The 23185-nt window shown below is 39.9% G+C and overlaps 1 protein-coding gene across 1 annotated transcript in view; it reads left to right on the top strand.

Moving 5' to 3' along the window:
• Nucleotides 1-235: 235 nt before the first annotated feature.
• Nucleotides 236-23185, top strand: part of FRAS1 (Fraser extracellular matrix complex subunit 1) — a 438063-nt gene continuing 415113 nt past the window's right edge. Inside the window, exons 1-2 of the mRNA XM_086704782.1 lie at nucleotides 236-372; nucleotides 8492-8523. Coding sequence (XP_086560908.1) covers nucleotides 297-372; nucleotides 8492-8523 — 108 coding nt within the window. The 5' untranslated portion in view covers nucleotides 236-296. The remainder of the gene's footprint in view (nucleotides 373-8491; nucleotides 8524-23185) is intronic.

The raw sequence follows: 23185 nt of genomic DNA, 5'->3' as shown, positions 1-23185 counted from the left end.
CCTCCTCTTTTATTCTCCAAGCTCAGCCCACGTTGGCGTGCTGCTCCGCGGGAGACCTGAGCGCGCTCTCCGTCCGGGCAGTGGGTGAATTGAATCCCCCGCGCGGCCCGGCGCCTCCGGGCTGCTGAAGAGTGTCACTCGGGGCCAGGGCAGCGCCGCATTTCCCCGGAGGTAGCCGCCCGCCAACCCCCGCTCTCGGTGCGCGCCAGCCCGGGCGCCAGAGCCGGTGTTTGGGGCGAGAGCTGGTTCTTGGATGCTGAAGGCTGGGCTCTTCCAGTGTGGGTGTCGAAGCGGCAATGGGTGCCTTCAGAGTGTGGCTCGGGGTGGCCCTAGCATTGGCGGAATTTGCGGCATTGCCTCATCATTCCGAAGGTGAGAGAGCGGTGCCTCCCCCCCCTTCCCCCCTTGTGTGTGTGTGTGTGGGGGGGGAGAGGTCGTGCCGTTTAAAAAGTCAAGCGTGTTTATGGTATTGGGGGTCGGGTGGAAGTTTCTTTGGGGGTGGTGGGTGGGTGGGAGTGGAACTGGAGTGGGCTTTTTCTGAGAAGATTCCTACTCCTTGATTGTTTTGCATTCAGAACACAAGCCCGTCTCCCGCCTCCCTCTCTGCCCTTAGTGCATTTGGGTGGGTGGGTGGCCAACTGAGGTGGCATCTCCGAGACTGGATTCTCTTTTTTCCCACTTCCCCGCTGCCCCCAACGGAAAGCGACTGCATGAAGCGTAGGCGAGGAGCGAACAATTGCTCTTACCTGGGTAAAAATACCTCCGCTCCCACGAAACAAAAATCCGGCACCTTAAAGCCCTCGCCACTCTCCCTGCCCCCTCGCCCCAGGAAGTGTCCCTGTAAAGTCCAGTAAAGATTTTATAACTAGATAGAGCGCGTTCTGTACGTAGACAATTCAAATGCACTAAGAGAAATCTCCCTAGTACAGAGAGGCACGAGCCTACGAGCCTGCCTGCTTCCCTAGGGGGGAAAAAGTGATTAATAGGAGTTTAGCTTCATTCTCTTACTTCGCCCTCACTCCTGGTTTTCTTCCGGGGCTCCAACCTGTGTGTAGAGCCCCGACCTGGGGGAGAGAAAGGAGACGGTGGGAATTGTCGCCATGATAGCAAAGGCAGTCGGGGCTCAGGCAAATAAATGCATCCATAAGTAATTTAAGAGTTCGGGGGTCATGGGATGGTGGGCCCGGGGATGCGAGGCGCTGTGAGTTCGTACCTGCTCCGGGGAGACGGGAAAGTCGTCTAGATAGTGCTTGGAGAGGGGGAAGGGTGCCGGCGGACTGGGAGGAAGACGACTTAATCCACCGCCGCGGGCTCTTGGCTTCCCCTCCCGTCTCCATTCATTATTCATCCAGCTGCGGGAAGGAGAGTTCACCTGCTCCGCCGCAAATCAGACCCGCAGCCGCGGCGGCGGCGCTCGCCGGGCGGGGCGGGGCGCGTTCGCCTGCTGCGGGGTTGGGGCAGTTGAGGGTGCGGAGTCTGGGCGCAGGGCCGGAGGCGGCAGGAGGCCAGGCAGAGGACAAAGCCCTGCCTTGGATCGACCTCTGGCCATCAGAGCAGCTGCCTTTTCCTTGCTAGTTTCTCCGGAGAAAGTGGCGTGGCCTTGGGAGTCCACGCACAGTGATGGGGACTTTACCATGGGTATAGGTACCGCCTGTCCGCACCCTCCCGGGAAGCATGTCAATTACTTTACCCCGGAAAAGCACGTCTGGAGCCTGTGCAAGACTTCAAATAGGGCATACCCTGTAGAAATGTCTTCACTGTACGTGTGCATACTTAAAAAAAATAAAAATTGTAGGGCTTACTTGCAATAATAAATCAGGTGGGAGAGTTAACCCAGGCCACCCAAATCAGAATTTGAGACTTAGAGAAAAATTATGTTTTCACTTGGTGGTGGCAGTTTCTTATTTAGAATCATACCCTAGCAACGCGGAAAACGTGTTCTCTCTCCCTGATAGCTCACCAGGGGGCAGTTGGAATGACGCCGTTTTTTCAGAACCAAATCTCTTGAAATTACAAAAGCCATTATTATTAAGAGCCTGCAGGGTTCGCTCTTTGGAAGACTGGTTGGTACAATGGGCGAAGTTTAAGAATGTCCAAAGTCTTCTGATCCCGGAGGAGGAGGGCAGGGCGCCAGGGGCGCTATTCCTCCAAAGATTCTTTGGAAACTTTGCTTCTTACTGGTTCACCCCACCTTCAAGGCATTCTAGAATCAGTTCACAAATTGGACTGGTAGATGTCTGAGAGTTTCCATCTGAGTCGTAATGGTGCTTATCTAATGATGAATGAATGAAGGTGGACATTTTTTGAGCACGTTACTTGGCTTCCACTATGCCAAACACTTTGCATACATTATCTTATTTAAGTAATTTAATTAAGTGATATCAGACCCACAGCCAAAAAATCAGCTGTCATCTAATGAGACTTCTGATTTGCTTCTGTCAGGGTTTTCTTTTTCTCTTAAAAATAAGAGCACTGAAGTCAAGGATGGAAAACTTAAGGATCTTACAGATTTCTTCAAGTTTTTATTATTAGCCTTGGCAATGATTAAAAAAACATTTTTTTAACGTTTACTTACTTTTGAGAGAGAGAGAGAGAGAGGCGGAAAGACAAGGAGACACAGAATCCGAAGCAGGCTCCAGGCTCTGAGCTGTCAGCATGAACCCAGAGATCATGACCTGAGCCAAAGTTGGAAGCTTAACCAACTGAGCCACCCAGGCACCCCAATGATTTTTAAAGATGGAAAAGAAGTATTCACATGTGTGCCTCTCGTGTTGTGATGTATGGTTCGATACTTTTGCTGACCAGGCTATGGCAGAATTTATGTTTTCTTCTTAGTGCTCAGAGGGCATCTCATATATGCTTCTAGTACCCCATTGACTAATTCTACAATTACAGTTGATGAAGGTGAGGTTTGGGTCTTCACATAGCTGTATGCTCACTGAGGGCCTAGGATGGTTCCTAATTAGTCTTACATCTCCACCTCAGCTCCTAGTACACACTAGGTGCTAAAAAAAATATTGGTCAGATGAATGAGTATTGTGTAATCACACTCTTTTGAATTAAGTTTAGACTGGCCTCTATGATAAGTGGCTGTATGACCTTGAGTGAACCACCTAAGTTCTTTGGGCTGTGGCTCTGTCATTTACCAAATGCAGAAGTCAGCGGGCTAGGTGATAGCTGTTAAATGCTTTTGCTAATCATCAAACATAGGAAAAAATATCAACATTTGCTGCCTTCTTTGTGGTGGTCACTTGCAACTTTCTGGTTCTGAATTTTATTTTAGTTATTAAAAGAAAAATGAATTTTATAAGCAAATCATTGGCAGTGTTATTTTATGCTGTCTTATATTGCCAAGCTGACAAATCACTATGATTTGAGAACTTAATTAAATCAAGAAGTCACAGAGAAACTAGTGAACATGGCTGTTTAATGAATCAGACAAGCTTTGCCATGACATGTTTTGGAGAAGTACATTTTGAGTTGTGTTGACCTGTTGCAAGTCCTGTGAAGTAATGCTAGATAGAACATGGTGGCTTGGAGATAGGAGAAGATTATTGAATTGGAGGTTGTCAGAATTGACTTCTACTTGTCTGTGTCCCATTCTCCCCATGGGGCTTTAGCCAATCCCACAATCTTCCAGATTCTTCTTGTAAATGCCATTAATAGAATACATTGGAAAAGATAATTTGATAGACAGCATGTTTTATTTATGGATCAGCATATTTGGTTCCACTCTTGGCTAGAGAGTTCCTTTTGTGTAAGATTTAATGCTTAAAACTCAGTGTGAAGAAAGAGAAGATATTCATTGGGATAGATAGCCTGTCCTTTCATTCTTTCATTCCACAAATCTTTATTGAGAGCTTATGTGTGCAGTTACTTCTGATAGGGGGAATCATATTACCTGTCCTAAAGAAGTTTGCATACCCAGAAATTATTAATATTAGTAAAGCAGAAATAGGAGATAGGTGAACATCGGTGCTTGGTGGGTTTCCCACTATTGAATAATTGCACTTTTGCAACTATCTGCTAGTGAAAATAAAGAAGTGTATTGTCATAGGCTCATATTTCCATCGTACTACATTTCTCTTCTCCTCTAGGGATTGGATTCTGCATATACATTGTTTAGTGAAGCCACAGTCATCTGTATTCACTGTTATGGACTTGAGTGGCAATACCACTCAATTTTATTCAGACACAAGTAGTCATAAATACCCTCCACCACACGGCTCAGGAGAAGGGAGGAGAATACCACATGGCAGAGTTGGAGTTGTGTGCCAAATCTTACAATAGTTCAAAAACAGTTGGCCCATTTTCATTTTAACTACTCTATTAATTGATCTGAATCCTGGTTTACAATAATCAGGACATGAGCTGTCCTGTCGGTCCAGAAAACGATTCTATTTTAACTATTCCACAGTGTACAAGCCATATGCTGAATTACAACACAACATAAAGCTTGAACATTTAAATGCTAACTTGTGGCTGCTTGTTCCTAATGAGTCATATTTTTGTGATACCATACTTTTCAAATCTTTTCATATCTTATGGCCATATATACGACTCTGTCTTTGAACTAATCTATCTGACATTTTGTGACTCTTGGATTTAACTTCTCTAGTTTATTCAGTTTACCAGGTACAGTTTCTGGAGTGAGTGGTTTCTGGATGAGAGTCCTGGTACAACTTATATCTCATATTTTCTCTGAAAACTTTAGATTTTATACATGTCTCTCAAAAAGGAGCACATTATAATGTGCAAAAGGGCTTAAACGTAGATATTCACTTGTTTAAATGACTAGGAAGTAACATTTTGCCTGTGTGACCTACAAGACCGGAGTCAGCCACATGTAGGAATGTCTCGGGACCTGGGCTTCCTTCTTGGCACTGTATGTGATCACTTCACCCCACAAAACTCTATGTACTTCCTCATAAGGATTTGGAATTTAAATTACCCAGCATCTCAGTTGTATTCTATGCCCTAAAACCAATGAAGTTCTTGGTCAGAGAATTCCAGCTTCTGTGGTCTCTTACGTTTCTTGTTTTCTCTTGAAGAAGGCTATTTCTTCTACTAGATCCTCACCATCTGTCAGAATTCACCTTGATCTGGAGTTTCCTTTAAAGCTCCAGTAAAGCCATAAATCTAAATCTCAGACAGAGCTGTACTCCTTCAGAAAAATAAAGTGATGAGTGGAGAGAGTCCCTTTGTTTTCTGTGTTATATGAGTTGATCAGTTAGTGGAAAGGTCTCTGCTCTAGTGCAAAACCAGCAGCTGTATCCAGCACCTCCTGCCAGCAAACCTCCCAACTCTATCTGTTGGTGGGTGTGAGTAGCGTGCTAGTATGGGAGAAATATGCTTGCTTTGGAGGACTGCATCTGGCATTGGGTGGTGATAAATGTTTGATAGGACTGGGCATCACACTGGAATGCTTTATTTTCTCAAGAGAGTAGAAATGAGGTTTTGGAAGCCGCGTTAATGGAGACTCATTTGTACATCTGCCTTCTGGGTAGAGCTGTTCCGTTTTAGGAAAGTCCTCTGAGGGCAAAGCTTATTTCTTTTGGCATTGTACATCATGGAGCAACCCAAATTGAGTTATTTCCTTTTCCTAATGATGGAATTTATCAGCAGTTACACACCGTTTTGACTGGAGTCTCTAGCAGATGTTTGGCTTAGCCAAGTGTGTATGTGATGCCACACTCAATGCTGCTTTATTTTTTTTTTTTTTAATTTTTTTTTTAACGTTTATTTATTTTTGAGACAGAGAGAGACAGAGCATGAACGGGGGAGGGTCAGAGAGAGAGGGAGACACAGAATCGGAAGCAGGCTCCAGGCTCTGAGCCATCAGCCCAGAGCCCGACGCGGGGCTCGAACTCAGGGACCACGAGATCCTGACCTGAGCCGAAGTCGGACGCTTAACCGACTGAGCCACCCAGGCGCCCCACTGCTTTATTTTTTAATGTTACAGGGGGTTTGTAACATCTATCTGACCTTACAGAAATGGGTTTTGATATGGGTAGATGGATATTTCTTCAGATACTTGATTCCTTTTGGAGCTTTGAAAAGATGATTGGCTTTTGGAAGGTAATGCTATGTAGGAGGGCAGTAAAATTATTTGATGGTCTTATTCTAAAGGTTAACTTTTGTTTGTTTATTCTAAAGGTTAAATTTTGTTAAATTGTACTGAAGGGATGATCTTTGTGTTAATAAAATTTTTTAAATGTTTTATTTTTGAGAGAGAGAGCGAGAGAGAGAGAGAGAGGCAGAGTGAGAGTGGGACAGAGGATCCAATGCAGGCTCTGCGCTGACAGCAGAGAGCCCAATGTGGGGCTTGAACTCACGGACCATGAGATCATGACCTGAGCTTGTCAAACTCCTAACCAACTAAGCCACCCACTCACCCCTGATCTTTGTGTTTATTTTTTAAACATAAGAAGTAATTAAATATGTCAACTTAAGTAATTTAGAAATTGAATTGTGTTGATATATATTTATTTGGGTTTTATAGGATTATTTTATTTATATACAGGTATATGTGATTATTATATACATTTACATATACATATATATCTCTCATGACATACCACAGACTAAAATACTAAGTCTGTCTGTCTTTCTTTCTTTCTTTCTTTCTTTCTTTCTTTCTTTCTTTCTTTCTTTCTTTTACTAAGTCTTTATTTATTAAAGAAAAATAAGTGAGTTAAGAACTTTCTCCCAAGGTTTCCTCTCAAGTTATTCTTGTTTGAATGTCAAGGGCACAAAAGTCATTCCAATAAATTTGCCAGTAAAGATCTTTGATTCAGACCTCAAGTGTAAATAGCCATTTCATTTCTTTAAAGATTGTTCTTAATTCCAGTATTAGTGCATAAGGCAGACTGGTCCTTTCCTGAGTAGTTAGTGTTTCTGAGATTTCATGAATGATCTGTTGGAGGCCAAGCACTGTAGTAAAATATGTCCTTCCCTCTTTGGACACCAAGTGCAGCCCATTGTCAAACTGTGCTTCTGCCTTGGTGTGTGCATGTTATTCCAATCTGTTTTGTAGCTTCTGTTTCTGAGAGAGTACCTGTTAGCACACTACCCACATGTTTCTAGGTTAAAAGAACACCTGTTGTGCTGTTCAAAGATTGGTTGAAAATGTGTTTGTTTTTTAAAATTAGGATTCCAATTTTATACTGTTTTCAAATATAATACATGGAAAGATTTATTTTGTGATAGGCTAGTTATTCAGAAAATATAGGCTGTCCCATTCACATTTAGCCTTCTTTTCCATTTAGAAGCAAATCATTTGTTGTTTTTTATTTGGTGCTTAATGAATGGAAAATAGAAAGATGTATCAGTTCATAACCAGCCTATTAGAAAGAAAAATTGAGTGAAAAGAGGGTGAAAAGAGTATTGGAGTTCAAGAGCTCAATGGAAGAGTTCTTTCCAAATAACTACAATCTCCACCGCTCTCTTATAAATGTTATAATATCCCTATAGAGGAACCTACTGTATGAAAGGCAAGGAAGAGATAATCAGCCAGATACGTAAGTAGATGCCTACTATGTGACGAGTTAGGGAAGACAGAGCAGTAGAAGCCATCCCTGTCCCAAGAGGATCTAAACTCTATAGCGTGGTAGATGCAACAGTTCTACATCCTTAGCATCCTTAGCAAGGGTACTATAAGGAAGCACACAAGAATGAATTCACAAATGGATGATGCAGACACTGAGTACTGTGAGCGCCAAAGGGAAATAAGCATAACAATCCTGTGGGCTGGAAAACCTCGTGAAGGAAATGGGATCAAATTTAAGGAACCTGAATAGACTCAGTGCGTCTCCTACAGAAAACAAAAGTGTCGGGACGCCTGAGTGTCTGACTTTGTCTCAGATCATGATCTCACGGTCTGTGGGTTCAAGCCCCACATCAGGCTCTGTGCTGACAGTTCAGAGCCTGGAGCCTGCTTCGGATTCTGTGTCTCCCTCTCTCTGCTCCTCCCCTGCTTGTGCTCTATCTCTTTCTGTCTCTCAAAAATAAATAAATGTTAAAAAAAATTTAAAAAAAAACACAAAAGTGAACAAAGGCATTGAGATATGGAAGTGTTATCGCCAGATCCTAAGTTGGCCTCTTGGGTCAGACTGGAGAATTTGTGTAAGCAAAGAGTGACAGAGAAGCCTGGATAAGTAAATTGGGACTAGATTATCGAGACTTTGCTTATTTATTGCATAGGAAAAAATATACATTGTATATACATGGCATGCCATTGTAAACACATTTATTTTAAAATTCATATAATAAGTTTTAATGATGCTTTCCCTCATGCGTGTCCAAGAAGTGTTGTTGTGTTGTATGGGTTTATTTCCCCAGGGGCAGAATGCTCAAGCTTTTAAGATTTTGGAAAAAGCACAATTTGCTGACTATGATGCATGTACATGCAGTTTTAGCCTAAGTCTGCTGGGGCAGTGCCTGTTGGTCTATTTTGCATTCCTTTTAATTCTTGTTTTGTTTTTCCCTACAGGTGCTTGTGTCTATCAGGGTTCCTTGTTGGCGGTAGGTCATTCTTCACATATTTGGTTTATTTCTTTCGAATGTAAAATGCTTGATTGAGGTTGCCGAGTGAGTGAGGTGACCCTATCGTTGTGAAATATGTTTATTTTCCTTCACAGTTTGAGGATTATCCCTCAGCTTGGCACAATCATGCTCAATTACTTAATACCTTTTCCAGAGTGAGTTAGTTCCATTTGAATACTCAGGTATTGGGGAAGGAGTTCAAACACCCAACACAATTTGCATTCCATAGCTGTCCTTTGTGTTCTTTCAATCAGAAAGAAAATTAGATCCCATTCTCTTGTCAGCTATGAACTAGGGCACAATTTGTTTATCTTCCCATTGCATTTGCTTCTTCCTTTGAATGCCCCTCCAAATAAAAAAAAAAGTAAAATTATTAAATTGAGTACAATATGGAAGATTCCTGACTGTTGCTGTGAATTGTAACTTTAAGTTTTGGTAAATAGCAAGCAAATTAACATTTTATCTCTGAACTTTTGCCATGTATGGTAGAGTTGATTTTGAATTTAATGTCATGATGACTTGGGGGAAAAGCTGATGTAAGTCTCATGCATTTCTTTTCATTAATAAGGTACTATGGTGCATAACAGTGTGTGAAAGCCTTATTGAAAAGACTGTCTACACTCCATCAACTCTAATAAATGGCGTGACAAGTCATTCTTCACCACTTTTTTTATTTTGGTTTAATAAATGCTATAATAAAAACAGAACTGAAATGGTTGCAGAGGGTTTGCTCATTTACATCACAACCTGCTACTGACATGTGTGATATTGATAAGTCATCTTGGATTATCCTTGCGGTGTTGAGATAGATGAGGAATATCTGAAATATCCAACAGTCTAGATAATTGTAGATGTTCACAGTAATATTCTTGGTTCTAAACTTTATATAATATAGTTATTACTCTGGAGATTTATGTTTCTCCCCTTGTATTTTTCTATTAAAGAATCAGGAGAAAGCCATTTTCCCTCTCTTTCTCATCCCTTCCCAGCCTACTTTTCCTTGTGTTTCTTCTTTAATACATTTTGAGAATCATTTTAAAATCAAAGTGCTATGACGTACATCACTGGTTTTGGGGAATTGAGTAGATATTATAGACAAGTCGGTTTTCCACGTTAATACCCAGAAAATTGTTTTGTTGTATGCACTGCTTTATAATTTAAAAAATGTATTTTCATAACTATTGATCTATCCAGTACAATAGATACTGAAACAAGCAGGCCATGTATTATTTTATATTCTCCTCCTGTTTAATGAAGAACCAAGGATGAGAAAGAGATTAAGAGATTTGCTAAAAGTAAATTGACCATTAAGGGATTCACTAGAACAAGACAACATGTCTTCTTGCTGTTGTTCCCCTGTATCCAAAGAATAGTGGCTAGCCTATCTTCTATATTTGATACTGCTCTGTGTTAGTGTGCATTCAAATATGAAAGCATCATGTACTTGGAGAGGGCAATGCCATTCAAGTTAAAGGAGAGACTGTCTAGTTAATTTGCACTTAATGGGTGATCTTGCTCTTCTCCGTTCCATGTCCTGGCTCCTTCCAGGGTTTATGGCTGCTTAGGGCTACTATGCTGCACTGTAGTGCACCAGCACACTCCTGATCCCCGCCAGTTGGCTTCTTTACTTACCAAGACTCTGCTACATGTGTTCCTAAACCTCCTCAAGCCTGATGTCCTTATTATTGTAATTATGTGACTCAGCTAGAAAGACAGTATACTTACTACAATACTAAAGGTTATTATTATTTCTGAAAAAAATTAATGCTTATTTATTTTTGAGAGGGGAGGGTAAGGGCAGAGAGAGAGGAAGACAGAACCTGACACAGGCTCCAGGATCTGAGCTGTCAGCACAGAGCTCGAGTTGGGGCTCGAACTCAAAAACCATGAGGTCATGACCTGAGCTGAAGTCACATGCTTAACTGACTGAGCCACCCAGGCACCCAATAATAAAGATTATTATTAAACAAATATTTATTGAGTGACAGCTGTGAACCTGCTATTCTAGGAGCTGGGAATACATCAGTGAACAAACAGACAAAATCCTTGCCCTCAGGAAGCTTGAATTCTAATGAGTAAAATATATAGAATGTCAGATAAGTGCTATGGAGAAAAACAAGAGGGGAGTGGGGAGATAGAAAACACTGATGAGGGTGGCTACTAGAAACAGGGTGACAGGGATGGCTTCACTGGGAAGGTGCCATTTGAACAAAGACCTGAAAGCAGCCATTATAAGAGCTAGTCTCCCTGAAGAATTCCAGAGAAGGGTAATAGCAAGGGTACAATCTGAAGCAGAAGCTGGCTTAGCCATTTGAAGAAGTGCGTGGAGGTCAGAATGGCTGGACTGCATGATCCATGGGCAGGATGGCAGGAGACAAGGTCAGAGAGGTGGGCAGGGGCCTTGTATGGACTTTAGCTTGTCTTCTTGGTAAGGTGTATTGGCGGAGCTATAGCAGAGGAATGACAAAATCTGACTTATAGTTTAATTAAACTGCTGAATGTGAATGTGAAAAGAAATAACGTTCTTGTTTCTAGGGAAACTATGGTGAATACTTTAAAAAGACTCCATAGAGGTGAGTCACTAAAAATTTGCTGTCAAATTAAGTGTAAGAGAAACAACTATAAAAGATTGGGGAAAAACACAAAAATCCAGAGAGATTCTACATTTGGATTTATTTGCTACCATTTTAAGTTCTATTTCCATTTTAAGGAACTTTAAACTGGAAATGGCGGATGATACATTATGGATGTAGTTAATTGTGTGCATGATTCATTGCTACTCTCTCTCCACCTGATGCGGTCTCGGAGAAAGGCATTGCTCCCACATCAATGAAATTGAATGCATGTACATTTTTGTATTTTGAATTAAAATAAAAGAGTTTAAGAGCATTTATATACTATTCTAGGATTTTCTGATTAAACAACTCTTTGGGTGACAGTGTCTTTAGTAAGAGGCCTCACAGTGGGGAGCTGCCTCTGGGGATGGTGGTGTAATGTCCCTGTTCTAAACCCTGTAAATTCTACCCACACACAGTTTAGAGCTAGGAGTGACTTCAGAGATCGTGTATTCTGAACTCTCCATTTTATAGGTGAGAAAACTGGGGCAAAGGATGTGAAGTTCCTGAACTTAATCCATTTCTCAAGAGAGTAACCAGAAGTGGAGAGTGGGTCTGGTTGAAAGCAACAAAGCATCAGCTTCACCCAGAAGAATTCCAGAAAACGTACCAAGCAAATGAGAACGTGGGTCTAGTACTGGTTGCTAGTTGCTAACTCTTAGCCTGTCTTGGGAGGATTTCTCCCACTGATTCCTCTCTAATCTCATCCCCTGTTGCCTGGGAAGCTCTCAGAGATAGTGGAGCATTCATGATGCTTGTCTCCCGACAGACCTCATTCTGATTCTTCCTTCTCCACTACAAACCAGCTTGGTGACCTAGAGAAAATGACAAGATCTTCCTGAATCTCTATCACCTCCTGTGTGAAATGGGGATAGATAAGGCCTCTCCTGAGGGGGTTTTGTAGAGTAAAGCAGACAATGTGGGGAGGACACTCAGATGTAGTGCATTGTATTTTCTTTTTCGCCATAACAAAACTCCTCTTTACCAACCAAGAAGAATAACAAGAGGAAGGGGCAGTTGTTAAGCACCTACTATGTATTTCATACTGTCAACAATCCCAGGAAATAGGTGTTGTCTTTACTTTACAGATAAAGAAACTGAGGTTCAGAAGGTCTCAGTTGTTTGTCCAAAAATTATATAGCTAGTCAGTACCAGAAGGAGAGAGCAATCAAATCCGGTTCTGACTCGAGAGCCATTTCACTGAGCAGCCTGCTTTTCTCTGCCAAGCCAGTCTGCCTGTTGTCTGCACACAACTAGCTTATTTCACCTTCAGTTCTATACGCCCACCCCCTTGCTGCTGCACCTGCCATGCATTTGTCTCTGCCAGTCACTCTCCTGACCTCCTGCAAAAGCCAGTTGTCCCTGGCTAACCCCTTACCATCTAACTGAGGCTCTCCTGAACTAACTAGATCCACCACATGATGCGAGAAATGTTTGGAGGGGGTCATTCCAATTTAAAAAATATATATGCTATACTTTACACACACACACTCCCAACAATGTGTTCTGTTTGTCAGTTTTGCTAGCTGTATGGACTTGTGGTGACAATCTGGGGTAATTTGGTTCTAAGCTGCATGTACTGCCCTCAGTTGTGTCTCTTCTCCTTTCTTTAACACTGTCTTCCTTACTTTTCTCTTCTTTCCATTCCTCAGGTCAAAAATTAACATTAAGGGAGTCAAAATACCCAGGAAGGTCCTATACTTTGGGAAGCACTGAGTCATCTATTTTGGGGTGTGTTTCATGTCCCACAACACCCCTGCCCCTGGGCTCTCAGGACTTTCTGTAACATCAGAAAGAGAGAAAGGGAGAGCATGACCTTTTTAAATCAGGAATCTATCAGGAGGAGACTACCTAGTTCCTATGTTTAACTGTGATTGGGGCATTGAGTGTGAGGAGTAAGATAAATTTTTTATTTCAGTGTTTTCACTTATCTTCTGTTGTTTTTAAACTATATTGAGCAAAAAGAAGTTAACTTTCTTTCGGTATCACCACAAGTAAGCAATTCTCTTTATTAGATTTTCCCTAGGGGTGGGTAGTTGGACTCTTAACCTCAATTTTTACGTCTGTAAAATGGAAATAAACTATTTACTTCACAGGATTGTTGCAAAAGTTAAAGGAGATCAACATGAAGCACCCAGTTCTGTGCTTGTGACCTAGACCTACAACACTTAGTGAAGGTCAGCTGCTGCTATTGTTGCTGTAAGCGTTTGTGATTGGGAGAGTTGCACAAAACTATTCTTCTCTAGGTCAAAAGTGTTAAAAGTGTTGAAATTTTCCTACTTGGGATACTTTTGCTCACAAATGCTGACAAAGTAGATTATGAGACACTAAATTTTAACACATTTGAAAGAAAGAAAAAAATTCAGGGACAATTAAAAATGTGGAGGGTTTACTTCACTACTGTATAGTATGACATAGTGGAAAGATCCAGGCTTTGGAGTTTGAATCCTAGTACTGCTATATACCTGCTGTGTGGCCTCAGGTCCCATGTTTTATACAGCTGAGTCTCAATTTCATCTTCTATATAATGAGGACTGTATTCCTCATAGGGATGATGTGAGGATTAACTGAGAACATGCTTGTGAAAGAACCCAGAACTGTGCTTGGCAAGAAACTGGCTGCTTACATCATCTAGGTGACAAAAAATGTCGGAGTGGAAATGACGGAGTGGTAGAGGCCAGGGTGTCTTGGTTTGGGTCCTGGCTCTGTAATCACTAGCTATGAAGCACTGAGTAAGTCACTTGAATGAAATAAGCTCTAAGTTTCTAAATTTATAACATGAGAGCATTAGATCCTCTCCAAGATTCCTTAGCTCAGTAGCTCAGTGCTATCCAATAGAGCTCTCTGTGCTGGTGGAAATGATCCATAGCTACAGGGTCTCGTATGGTAGGCATGAACCACATGTAGTTATGGAGTACTCGAGATGTGGCTGGTGACACTAGGGGACTGAATTTAAAATTTTTATTAATGCTAATTAATTAAAAAATTAAAATATAAATAGCCTCACAGAGCTCATGGTCACTGTAATCTACCATGCAGCTGTAGAGCTTTTAAAATTCTTAACATACAGCACTTAAGCTTGAATTATAGTCTCATGCGTGGTTCTCACCCCAGGTGAAGCCTCGGTGTACTCTTGTTAGCAGTTGTGAAGAAGGTCACAAGAAATCTGTTGTAGTGCCTGAATTTGCTCTTTGTTTATGTAGTTTAAACAGTTTGAAGGTCATCTTAGTTACAACACTACTCCCCATTTTGCTTCGTATGTTTTCCTGAATGAAAGGGAGGGGGGTAGTTATAGCTGGGTCTTTGCCTGCAATCAGTTTATATATCCCATTAAATTTTTTTTTTCAGCTTTGTTGAAGAATAATTGACAAATAAAAATTGTATGTATTTCAGATGTACTTCTTGATGATATATGTATATATTGTGAAAAAATCACCGCAAGCTAACTAACTTATCCATCACCTCACTTAGTTACCATTTTCTTTCTTTTTTTGGTGTGAGAACATTTTTTTTTTTTTCCAACGTTTATTTATTTTTGGGACAGAGAGAGACAGAGCATGAACGGGGGAGGGGCAGAGAGAGAGGGAGACACAGAATCGGAAACAGGCTCCAGGCTCTGAGCCATCAGGCCAGAGCCCGACGCGGGGCTCGAACTCGCGGACCGCGAGATCGTGACCTGGCTGAAGTCGGACGCTTAACCGACTGCGCCACCCAGGCGCCCCAGGTGTGAGAACATTTAATATCTACCCTCTTAGTATGAACACTAGGTATTATATATGTGATGAATCACTAAATTCTACTCCTAAAATTAGTATTACACTATATGTAAACTAACTGGAATTTAAATAAAAACTCGAAACAAGCAAAAATATACCCTCCTAGCAAATTTCAAGTGTACAATACAGTATTAACTACAGTCACATTGTTGTGTATTAGATCTTCAGAATTTGTTCATCTTCTTAACTTGCATAATTGCCCCAAGCCTTGGGAACCACCATTTTTCTGTCCACTCTAAGAGTATGACTATTTTAGATTCTATATACAAATGAGATTGTGCAGTAGTTGACTTTCTGCATGTGACTTATTTCACTCAGCATAATGTTCTCCAGGTCCACCCAGCGTGTTGCAAATGGCAGGATTTCCTACTTTTTTAAGGCTAAATAACATTTCATTGGATATATACACCACTTTTTCTTTAGCCATTAATCAGTTGATGGATTTTAGGTTGTTTCTATATCTTGGCTATTGTGAATAGTGCTGAAATGAACATGGGACTCTTCAAGATCCTGGTTTTGTGAAATCAGAATTTCATGAAACCACGATGAAATACCACTTCACACCTGTCAGAATGGGTAAAATTAACAGCACAGGAAAACAATAGATGTTGGCGAGGATGTGGAGAAAAGGGAACACTTTTGCACTGTTGGTGGGAATGCAAACTGGTGCAGCCATTCTGGAAAACAGTATGGAGATGCCTCAAAAAGTTAAAAATAGAACTATTCTGGGCCACCTGGGTGGCTCAGTCAGTTGCATGTCTGACTTTGGCTCAGGTTATGACCTTGCAGTCCATGAGTTTGAGCCCTGCATCGGGCTCTGTACTGACAACTGAGCCTGGAGCCTGCTTCATACTCTGTGTCTCCCTCTCTCTCTGCCGCCCCCTCTCCCACTCCCCCCCCCGCTCGCACTTTGTCTCTCTCTCTCTCTGTCAAAAATAAAAATAAACATAAATAAAAAAATTAAAAAGAAATAGAAGTATCCTATGACCCAACAATTGCACTACTAGGTATTTACCCAAAAAATACAAAAATGCTGATTTGAAGGGGCACCTGCACCTGAATATATATTATAGGAGCATTATCAATAATAGACAAATTATGGATATTATATATAATGCAATTAAAATTATAACATATATTTATAAATATATAAATTATATATAAAATGGAATATTACTCAGCCATAAAGAGAGTTAAATCTTGTCATTTGCAATAATGTGGATGGAGCTAAAGAGTATTATGCTAAGCGACATAAGTCAGTCAGAGAAAGACAAATACCATATGATTACACTCTTATGTGGAATTTAAGAAACAAAATGGATGAACATAGAGGAAGGGGAAAGAAAAGAGAGGGAAGCCAACCATAAGAGACTCTTATCTGTAGAGAACAAACTGAAGGTTGCTGGAGGGGAGGTAGGTGGGGGATGTGTTAAATGGGTAATGGATATAAAGGAGGGCACTTGGGTTGAGCACTGGGTTACCACCCAGTAATCATCATGTAAGTGATGAATCACTAAACTCTACTCTTGAAACCAATACTACATTATATGTTAACTAACTAGAATTTAAATAAAAATTTAGAAAAAAACAAACCAAACCAAACAAACAAAAAAAATCCTGATTTCATTTCCTTGGATATATACCCAGAAGTTGGATGGCTGGATCATAAGTTAGTTCTATTTTTAATTTTTTTGAAGGAAGCTCCATATTGTTACATTCTCACCAGCAGTGTGCAAGGGTTCCCTTTTTTCCTCATCCTTGTCAACCCTTGTCTTCTGTCTTTTTGATAATAGCTATCTTAAAAGGTATGAGATAATATCTCATTGAGGTTTCTGATTTGTATCTTTTAAGATTTTTACAAAATATTTTTGGTGTTTTGTCAAAGTCTCGTATACTTGGAGTGTTGTCCACTGTGTATACTATGGCAGAGGAACATTGAGAACTTCTGGTCTAATCTGTAGGCCTTGTTTATTAGGGCTAAGAAGGATAAAGGAAGACAATTTGAGCTCTTCGGTGCTAGTCTCCTTTTTAAAAAATCAGTGTGCTATATAGCATTACTTTCTTTTATTTGAAACTCTAACACAAGAGAGACCGCTAGAAATGAAAAGTCTCAAATTTGCATTTGTGCTGGTATTTATCAACATGCTCAAGAGATTTTATGGAGAAGAGAAATAAAATTTGGAAGCATCCCCTATTCCAAAGGGGGATGCCCAAAGTCCCCCTAAACTTTTAGTGAATCTTGGCCAGGGGCTACTATTAAACATTCTGAACTTTGTAGCAGTCAGGGGGAATACTTGGCATCCTGTGGATACACTCAGAGGGAAAGCAATAAAAGCAGCCATTCCTTAATTTCCCTTAAGAGTACTATTGGGCATTGTAGGATATTGTTGTTTTTTGTTATAGCTTAACAAGAATTCAACATTTTTAAATGCCTCAGGTCCATCTTCATTTATTTTTAAATACTGAGTAATATGCTCTTAAGTGGGAATGCTAGGTCTTATTAAAATGTACTTATTCTGGGATGAAAACTTAATTTTCTTTTGCAGAAAACCAGTAGCACATCATCACTGTGCTAGGTGCCACAATAAATTTCCTTTAACTAGAGGTATTCAAGTCAAGACTGGACAGTCACTATCAGAGAGTGTTGGCTACATCTTAATGACTGCCAATTTGGGGTCTTAGTTGTATGGACTGAAGGTGTGAGCTGTGTATTTCTGCTTCAGGAAGCCCTTCGAGAAGTGAGAGAAATTCCTGGCTCCAGTGTCCAGTGAAGGGTCTCTCCCTGTATTTTTCTTTAAAGGGAGGGATTTTGTACCCACAGTGCCAGGTGGTACATTGGGCTCTAGGTGCCTTGGATGACTCTTCTGCCTTTCTGAGTTTTTATCAACTGTCCTTTGTAATCACATGTGCCAGTTTCCTATTTGGGAACTTATATCTTCTTAAAATATTGTGTGAGAGGAATAATATAAGAGATTTTGTACTTTTATTGATGAATAACCCATATGCATTTTCAGTCTTATTCATATTCTTGTGGTAGGAGCAGATGTTTTAAGTTAACGAACACATTTCTTATGCTTTGTTTTGAATTTAGAGGATGCAGCTGTATTCATTTGTTCAAACTATGCTATCTGTGATCATGTATCTCAATTTTCTGGTTAGAGCATACACTCTCCCTACCTTTTTTTTTTTTTTAAAGTTTGTATCATTTTTGCTCCAAATTGACTTATAACCTGATATTCATTTTGTTTTCTCTTCTCCATTTGTCTATTTATAACTACAAAATATATACATATACATGTTTACTTTATACACAATACATTCATATATACAGATGTACATATCCCCTGGGAAAGAGTTGTCACTCATTTATGACACATTATGGTATATTCTTGTCATAGTTTACTTACTTTTTAAAGCCCTCTGCTTACTAAGGGAAAAGAATATATGTAAATATCAAATGACAATTATGAGTTAAGCCAGCTTATGTTTTTTGGTATTTGAATGGCAAATGTCTACAGAAAAGTTGGCTCTAAAAATTTCATATGGATGGCATTTGCTTCTGTGAAAGGAAGGGACACTTAAATATAAAAATGGCACAAGATAATTTTGTAAAAAATCTGAGCAGTTTTATGTAAAATAAGTGTATTGTTTCTGGTATGCCAGCTAAATTCTTTTTTAGCAATGATGTCTTAGGCTCCTAGAGTTTATAAACTAAATGAAGGGAAGAAGGAAAGGGAAAAGCTTTCACAGTAAAAATGTTTATTGTTATACCCAGGAGGCCCTTGAGTTTGGGCCATGACCTGTGAGTTCTTTCCTGACAGCTCCCAAGATTGGTTATTTATTAAATTTATGTCATTCCTTTCTTCCAAAGGGAAATTGAATGGTGGGGGAGGGGGAGGGAGAGGAGAGTGTCTACTCTGGAGAGTAGATTTTGTAGTTCCTTAAACCTTACATTCCTGAAATGGTTTTGCAACAGTAAGCAAGAGAAAATTATTAACAGAAATAGATACTTATTCTTTGGTGCTCTTACTTTTCTGAGTTTCCCTGTAATCTGGAGGGAAGTTGGTCTAAGGGGGAGAGAACAGAAATTAGTGGCAAGGAAGAAAGTTCTCCCTCTTATATTTGCTGTCGGTATTTGTAATAGTGATCCAGCTGGGTTCCAGATATTTATTTATCAACTTCCATGTGCTAGAAGATATGAGTTATGTCTCTTGGTCATGTAGTACCAGACCTTAGGTTGCCTACTTTCTCCTTTTCTCTATTGGCAAAATCCTAGTTTTTTCCCAGTCCCCACTCCTTCCCCACAAGACTTGTGTAAATCCTAGTTGTAAGCAAATCAGGAAGTATATATTCCCCTGCCAGGATTGGTTTAGGAGTGAGTTTATGACTTACTTGTGGCCAAAAAGATATGCATGGAAGTCTGCTAAGTTTTTGGTGCTTGAAAGAACCCCATAGATAGCATCTCTCTCTCTCTCTCTCTCTCTCTCTCTCTCTCTCTGCAAGTTCTGAATGAATTGAGAAGTAAAGAAAGAATAAATATAGATGTAAAAAAAGTCACCTTTTTATTTTTAATCAGTGAAGCTAAGGTGGCTGATATAACTTTGATTTTCTTAGTCAAATGGGCTCACTGATTCTGAACCCCCATATTCCAGCAGACTTATGTATTCACAGGAAGACCTTGACTGAAGCAGCTTTCCCATGTAGGAAAGCTGCTCAGGTAAGAATTACTGTTGGGAGAAGCAGAGAACAACCTATGCTCTTGGATGAAAGGTTTGCTCCCTAGAAGAGAAAGAAAAAGTGAGTTAAATCATGCACAGTTACTATTTTAAATTTATCAGTCACATAAATCATGCCAACTTCCCAAGGATAAGAAAGCACTAGAATGATATGTTGATGTCCCTTCATGAGAAGGAAACCTCAGGAGAAAGAATTCTCCGTTAATGGGAGATTTTGAAAACTTTGTCGTTGAATGTTGGCAGGTGACAATGCAATCCCTGGAGCTGCTGCAACCATTAGGCTACCCAGCTGACACACAGAGGGTGATGGAGAAGAGAGATGGAAAGAGTTTGGTTCCTCAAGGAGTTTGGTTGTTGATCTGCTGATGTAACCAGTACAGGAACTGACCTTCCCTGGGGAACTGTTATATGAGCCTAGAAATTCTCTAGGCTTGTTTAAGCCAGTATGAATAGGATTTTATGTTACTGTAGCCAAAGTCATTTTCTCCAATCTCCTCCAATCAAATAGTGAACTCAGTTCTCAGCACTTTGGGATAAGTGTCAGTAAAGGAGCACAGCAGCATGGTTAAAGGTACGAGCTCTAGATTCCAAGTTGAGAGTTTCAGTCTGTGACCTCTCACTGCTCTTTGACTTTGGACAAGCTACTCACCTCATCTGCAAACAGAGATAATAGTTTTGCGTACGTAAATAGAACTGCTGCAAAGATAAATGAGATAATACATGAAAGTACCTGGGATATAGTAATGGTAAGTACATGCCAGCTGTTGAGAATGTTGTTATTCTTGGGAGGAAACCGCTGTTGATCTTGGCCTTAGAATGTGGGTCAGTTTGGAGCAGAAAGAGATGAAGGGAAAGCTTTTAAGATAGAGGATCAGTATGAGTAAAAGCTTGAGTGACAAAGGTTCAGTCTGACTGAAGTGTGAGAAGCAATGGGATGAAACAGAGGAAGGATTTTTAAACTCCAGATCACATAGGGCCTGGAAGAAGGCATTTGAATTACATTCTGTAGGCATTTGGGGACCCTTTGAGATGGAAATCATTTGCTCTTAAATTCTAACTCTGTCACTAGTAACTGATGATTGTATTGCTGGAAGTGAGATATCAGGGCACCATCTTCTGCTGTTTTCCTCCCTCTTCTCATTTTCAGCAGGGTTCTCATGTTGTTGCTCTCCAGAGCTTTGGGGCTTTGGAGAGAACATGAGGGGCTCCATGTAACGGATGATCAGTGCTGAACAAGAAAGATAAGTCTGCAGACACATTCCAACAGTTAGTCTGTACTGTTAACGTTCATCATTAGCTCAGCAAAAATGGCTTAATCTGGCGTTATGTCAAGTGACGCTCCCTATTAATAGGCATTAATCCACTCCTGTAATATTGCTGCTCATAATGATGCCCCCTGAGGTGGTGGCATAATTGTTTTACTTCCTCTTTAATCTAATTGGCATTTCTCATTTCTTCTTCATAATTTGCAAAGATTAAATTATGTTCCAGATAGTATTGGAATAAAGTACATTTTATTGTATTAAATTTTTATTGGAAACCTGGTTATTTTATATATTGTACCCCAGGTTTTGAAGAGTTATCTTTTTGTTTGCTTTTAGAGTTTTATCAGATTTACCAATTTCTACATTTAAAATCTGTTTTTAATATAACATTGTATATCAACTATACTTCAATAATAAACATTTAAAAAACTTAAATCTGTTTTTTAGGGTTGCCTGGGTGGCCCAGTTAGTTAAGCATCCAACTCTTGATTTTGGCTCAGGTCACGATCTCATGGTTTTGGAACTGAGCCCCGCTTTGGGCTCTTTGCTGAGCATGGAGCCTGCTTAGGATTCTCTCTCTCCCTCTCTCTCTGCTGCTCCCCCACTTGTGCTCTCTCTGTCTCTCTCAAAATAAATAAATAAACTTAAAAAAATAAAAAAAATAAAATGTTTTTAGAAGAAAGATCAAGTATGGTATGATATTTTAAGGAATAGTGGGGCCTCTTTGAAAAACATGAACTGTCAGAAAAGATTCTTAATAGTTTGAGGATTTAGGAGGAGAAGAGAGGAAGATTTTATAGGAATGAGATAACACAAGCACATACAAAAAGGAGAAAAACTCATGTTAATGGCTGCTTTGGTTACTGCTTTAGTAGAATGCATTAAGGTGTTGAAGAAAAAAGTCTTTTTATATTTCTTACTCTGTTTCACTGCTGACTTAGAGGAAAAAACCTCAATAATAACAGTTAGGAGATAAATGTAAAGCATAATAAAAGAAATACTGTGAGTGTCAAGGTGTATGTATTCCTGTGAGGTGTTTTTATGCAAACTGATTATGGTCAAGGATATTTATTCAGCAAGGGAGATTGTACCTTTAAATTTTTTAAAAAATGTTTTATTTATTTTTGAGACAGAGAGAGACAGAGCATGAGCAGGGAAGGGGCAGAGAGAGAGCAACACACAGAATTCAAGGGAAGCTCCAGGCTCTGAGCAGTCAGCAGAGAGCCCGACGCGGGGCTTGAACTCACCAACGGCAAGATCATGACCTGAGCTGAAGTCAGACGCTCAACCCACTGAGCCACCCAGGCACCCCTGTATGTTTAAAACTAAGAATTCCATTGTTTCTTGGTACTAGAAATAAATTATTGAATTAAGAAGAAAACTGTTAAAAGGGCCAATAATGGTTTTTTAAATAGTGTTTTTTAAATACCAAACTACGAAACCCAGAATGTCATTCCAACTCTTGACAGTGATAGCTTTCCTTTTTGATTTTTCTAAATGAAAATGGCCAAATCACCTATTTATTATATTAAAAGTATTATAAATTTGTTCTAAAAGAGAAGAAACTAGATAAACATAAAATTAAAAAGCAGGCAAAAGCCACTGATGGAGGCTTTTTGCACACCTTAACCACTGTACTTGATATTTGTACCTCCACTGCCTTATGTCAATGGACTGTACTCGATTTTTTGTACATCTGTCTCTCACTGAGGACATTGATTATAGTGTACTCATTTTTATAGCTGTGTAGAGGACACTGCCAGGGGATGAATGAATGAATGAATATCCTTAGTTATATATCCCCTTCCTGAACTGAATAGTTCTGCCCTGTGGTAAGTTTCTTCATGGAATCGTACAAATGTTTTACCTAAATGAAGGCTAAATTGGTTCTCCTTGTACATGTAGTTCCTTTAAAGTTAATGAAACATTTTAGACACTGGTGCTTTAGCATTACAGAGGAGAAAATAATTGCACTTATGATCTATTAAAATAAACACATGTAAAGAGATATTTTAATGCTTTCTACTTTGCGCTGAAGTGCCTCAGAAATCACTTTAGCAGGTGTATCTTAAAAACAGGTTTCAAATCACAAGAGGCCAAGGAAATATTTTATGATAATTTCAGATTTACTTATATAAGATTTAAAGTTAACTGAGCCCATAACTATCATAGAAAACCCCAAACTTTCTGTGCCTTCTACCAACCTATTACACCCAAAACATGCAGAAAAGAGCTGTTGCAATATTAGA

This window comes from Puma concolor, chromosome B1 (genome assembly GCF_028749965.1).
Source record: "Puma concolor isolate L17-30 chromosome B1, mPumCon1.1.hap2, whole genome shotgun sequence".
Taxonomy (NCBI): domain Eukaryota; kingdom Metazoa; phylum Chordata; class Mammalia; order Carnivora; family Felidae; genus Puma; species Puma concolor.
The sequence above is the reverse complement of the archived record's forward strand: the minus strand, read 5'-3'. Positions and strand labels throughout refer to the sequence as shown.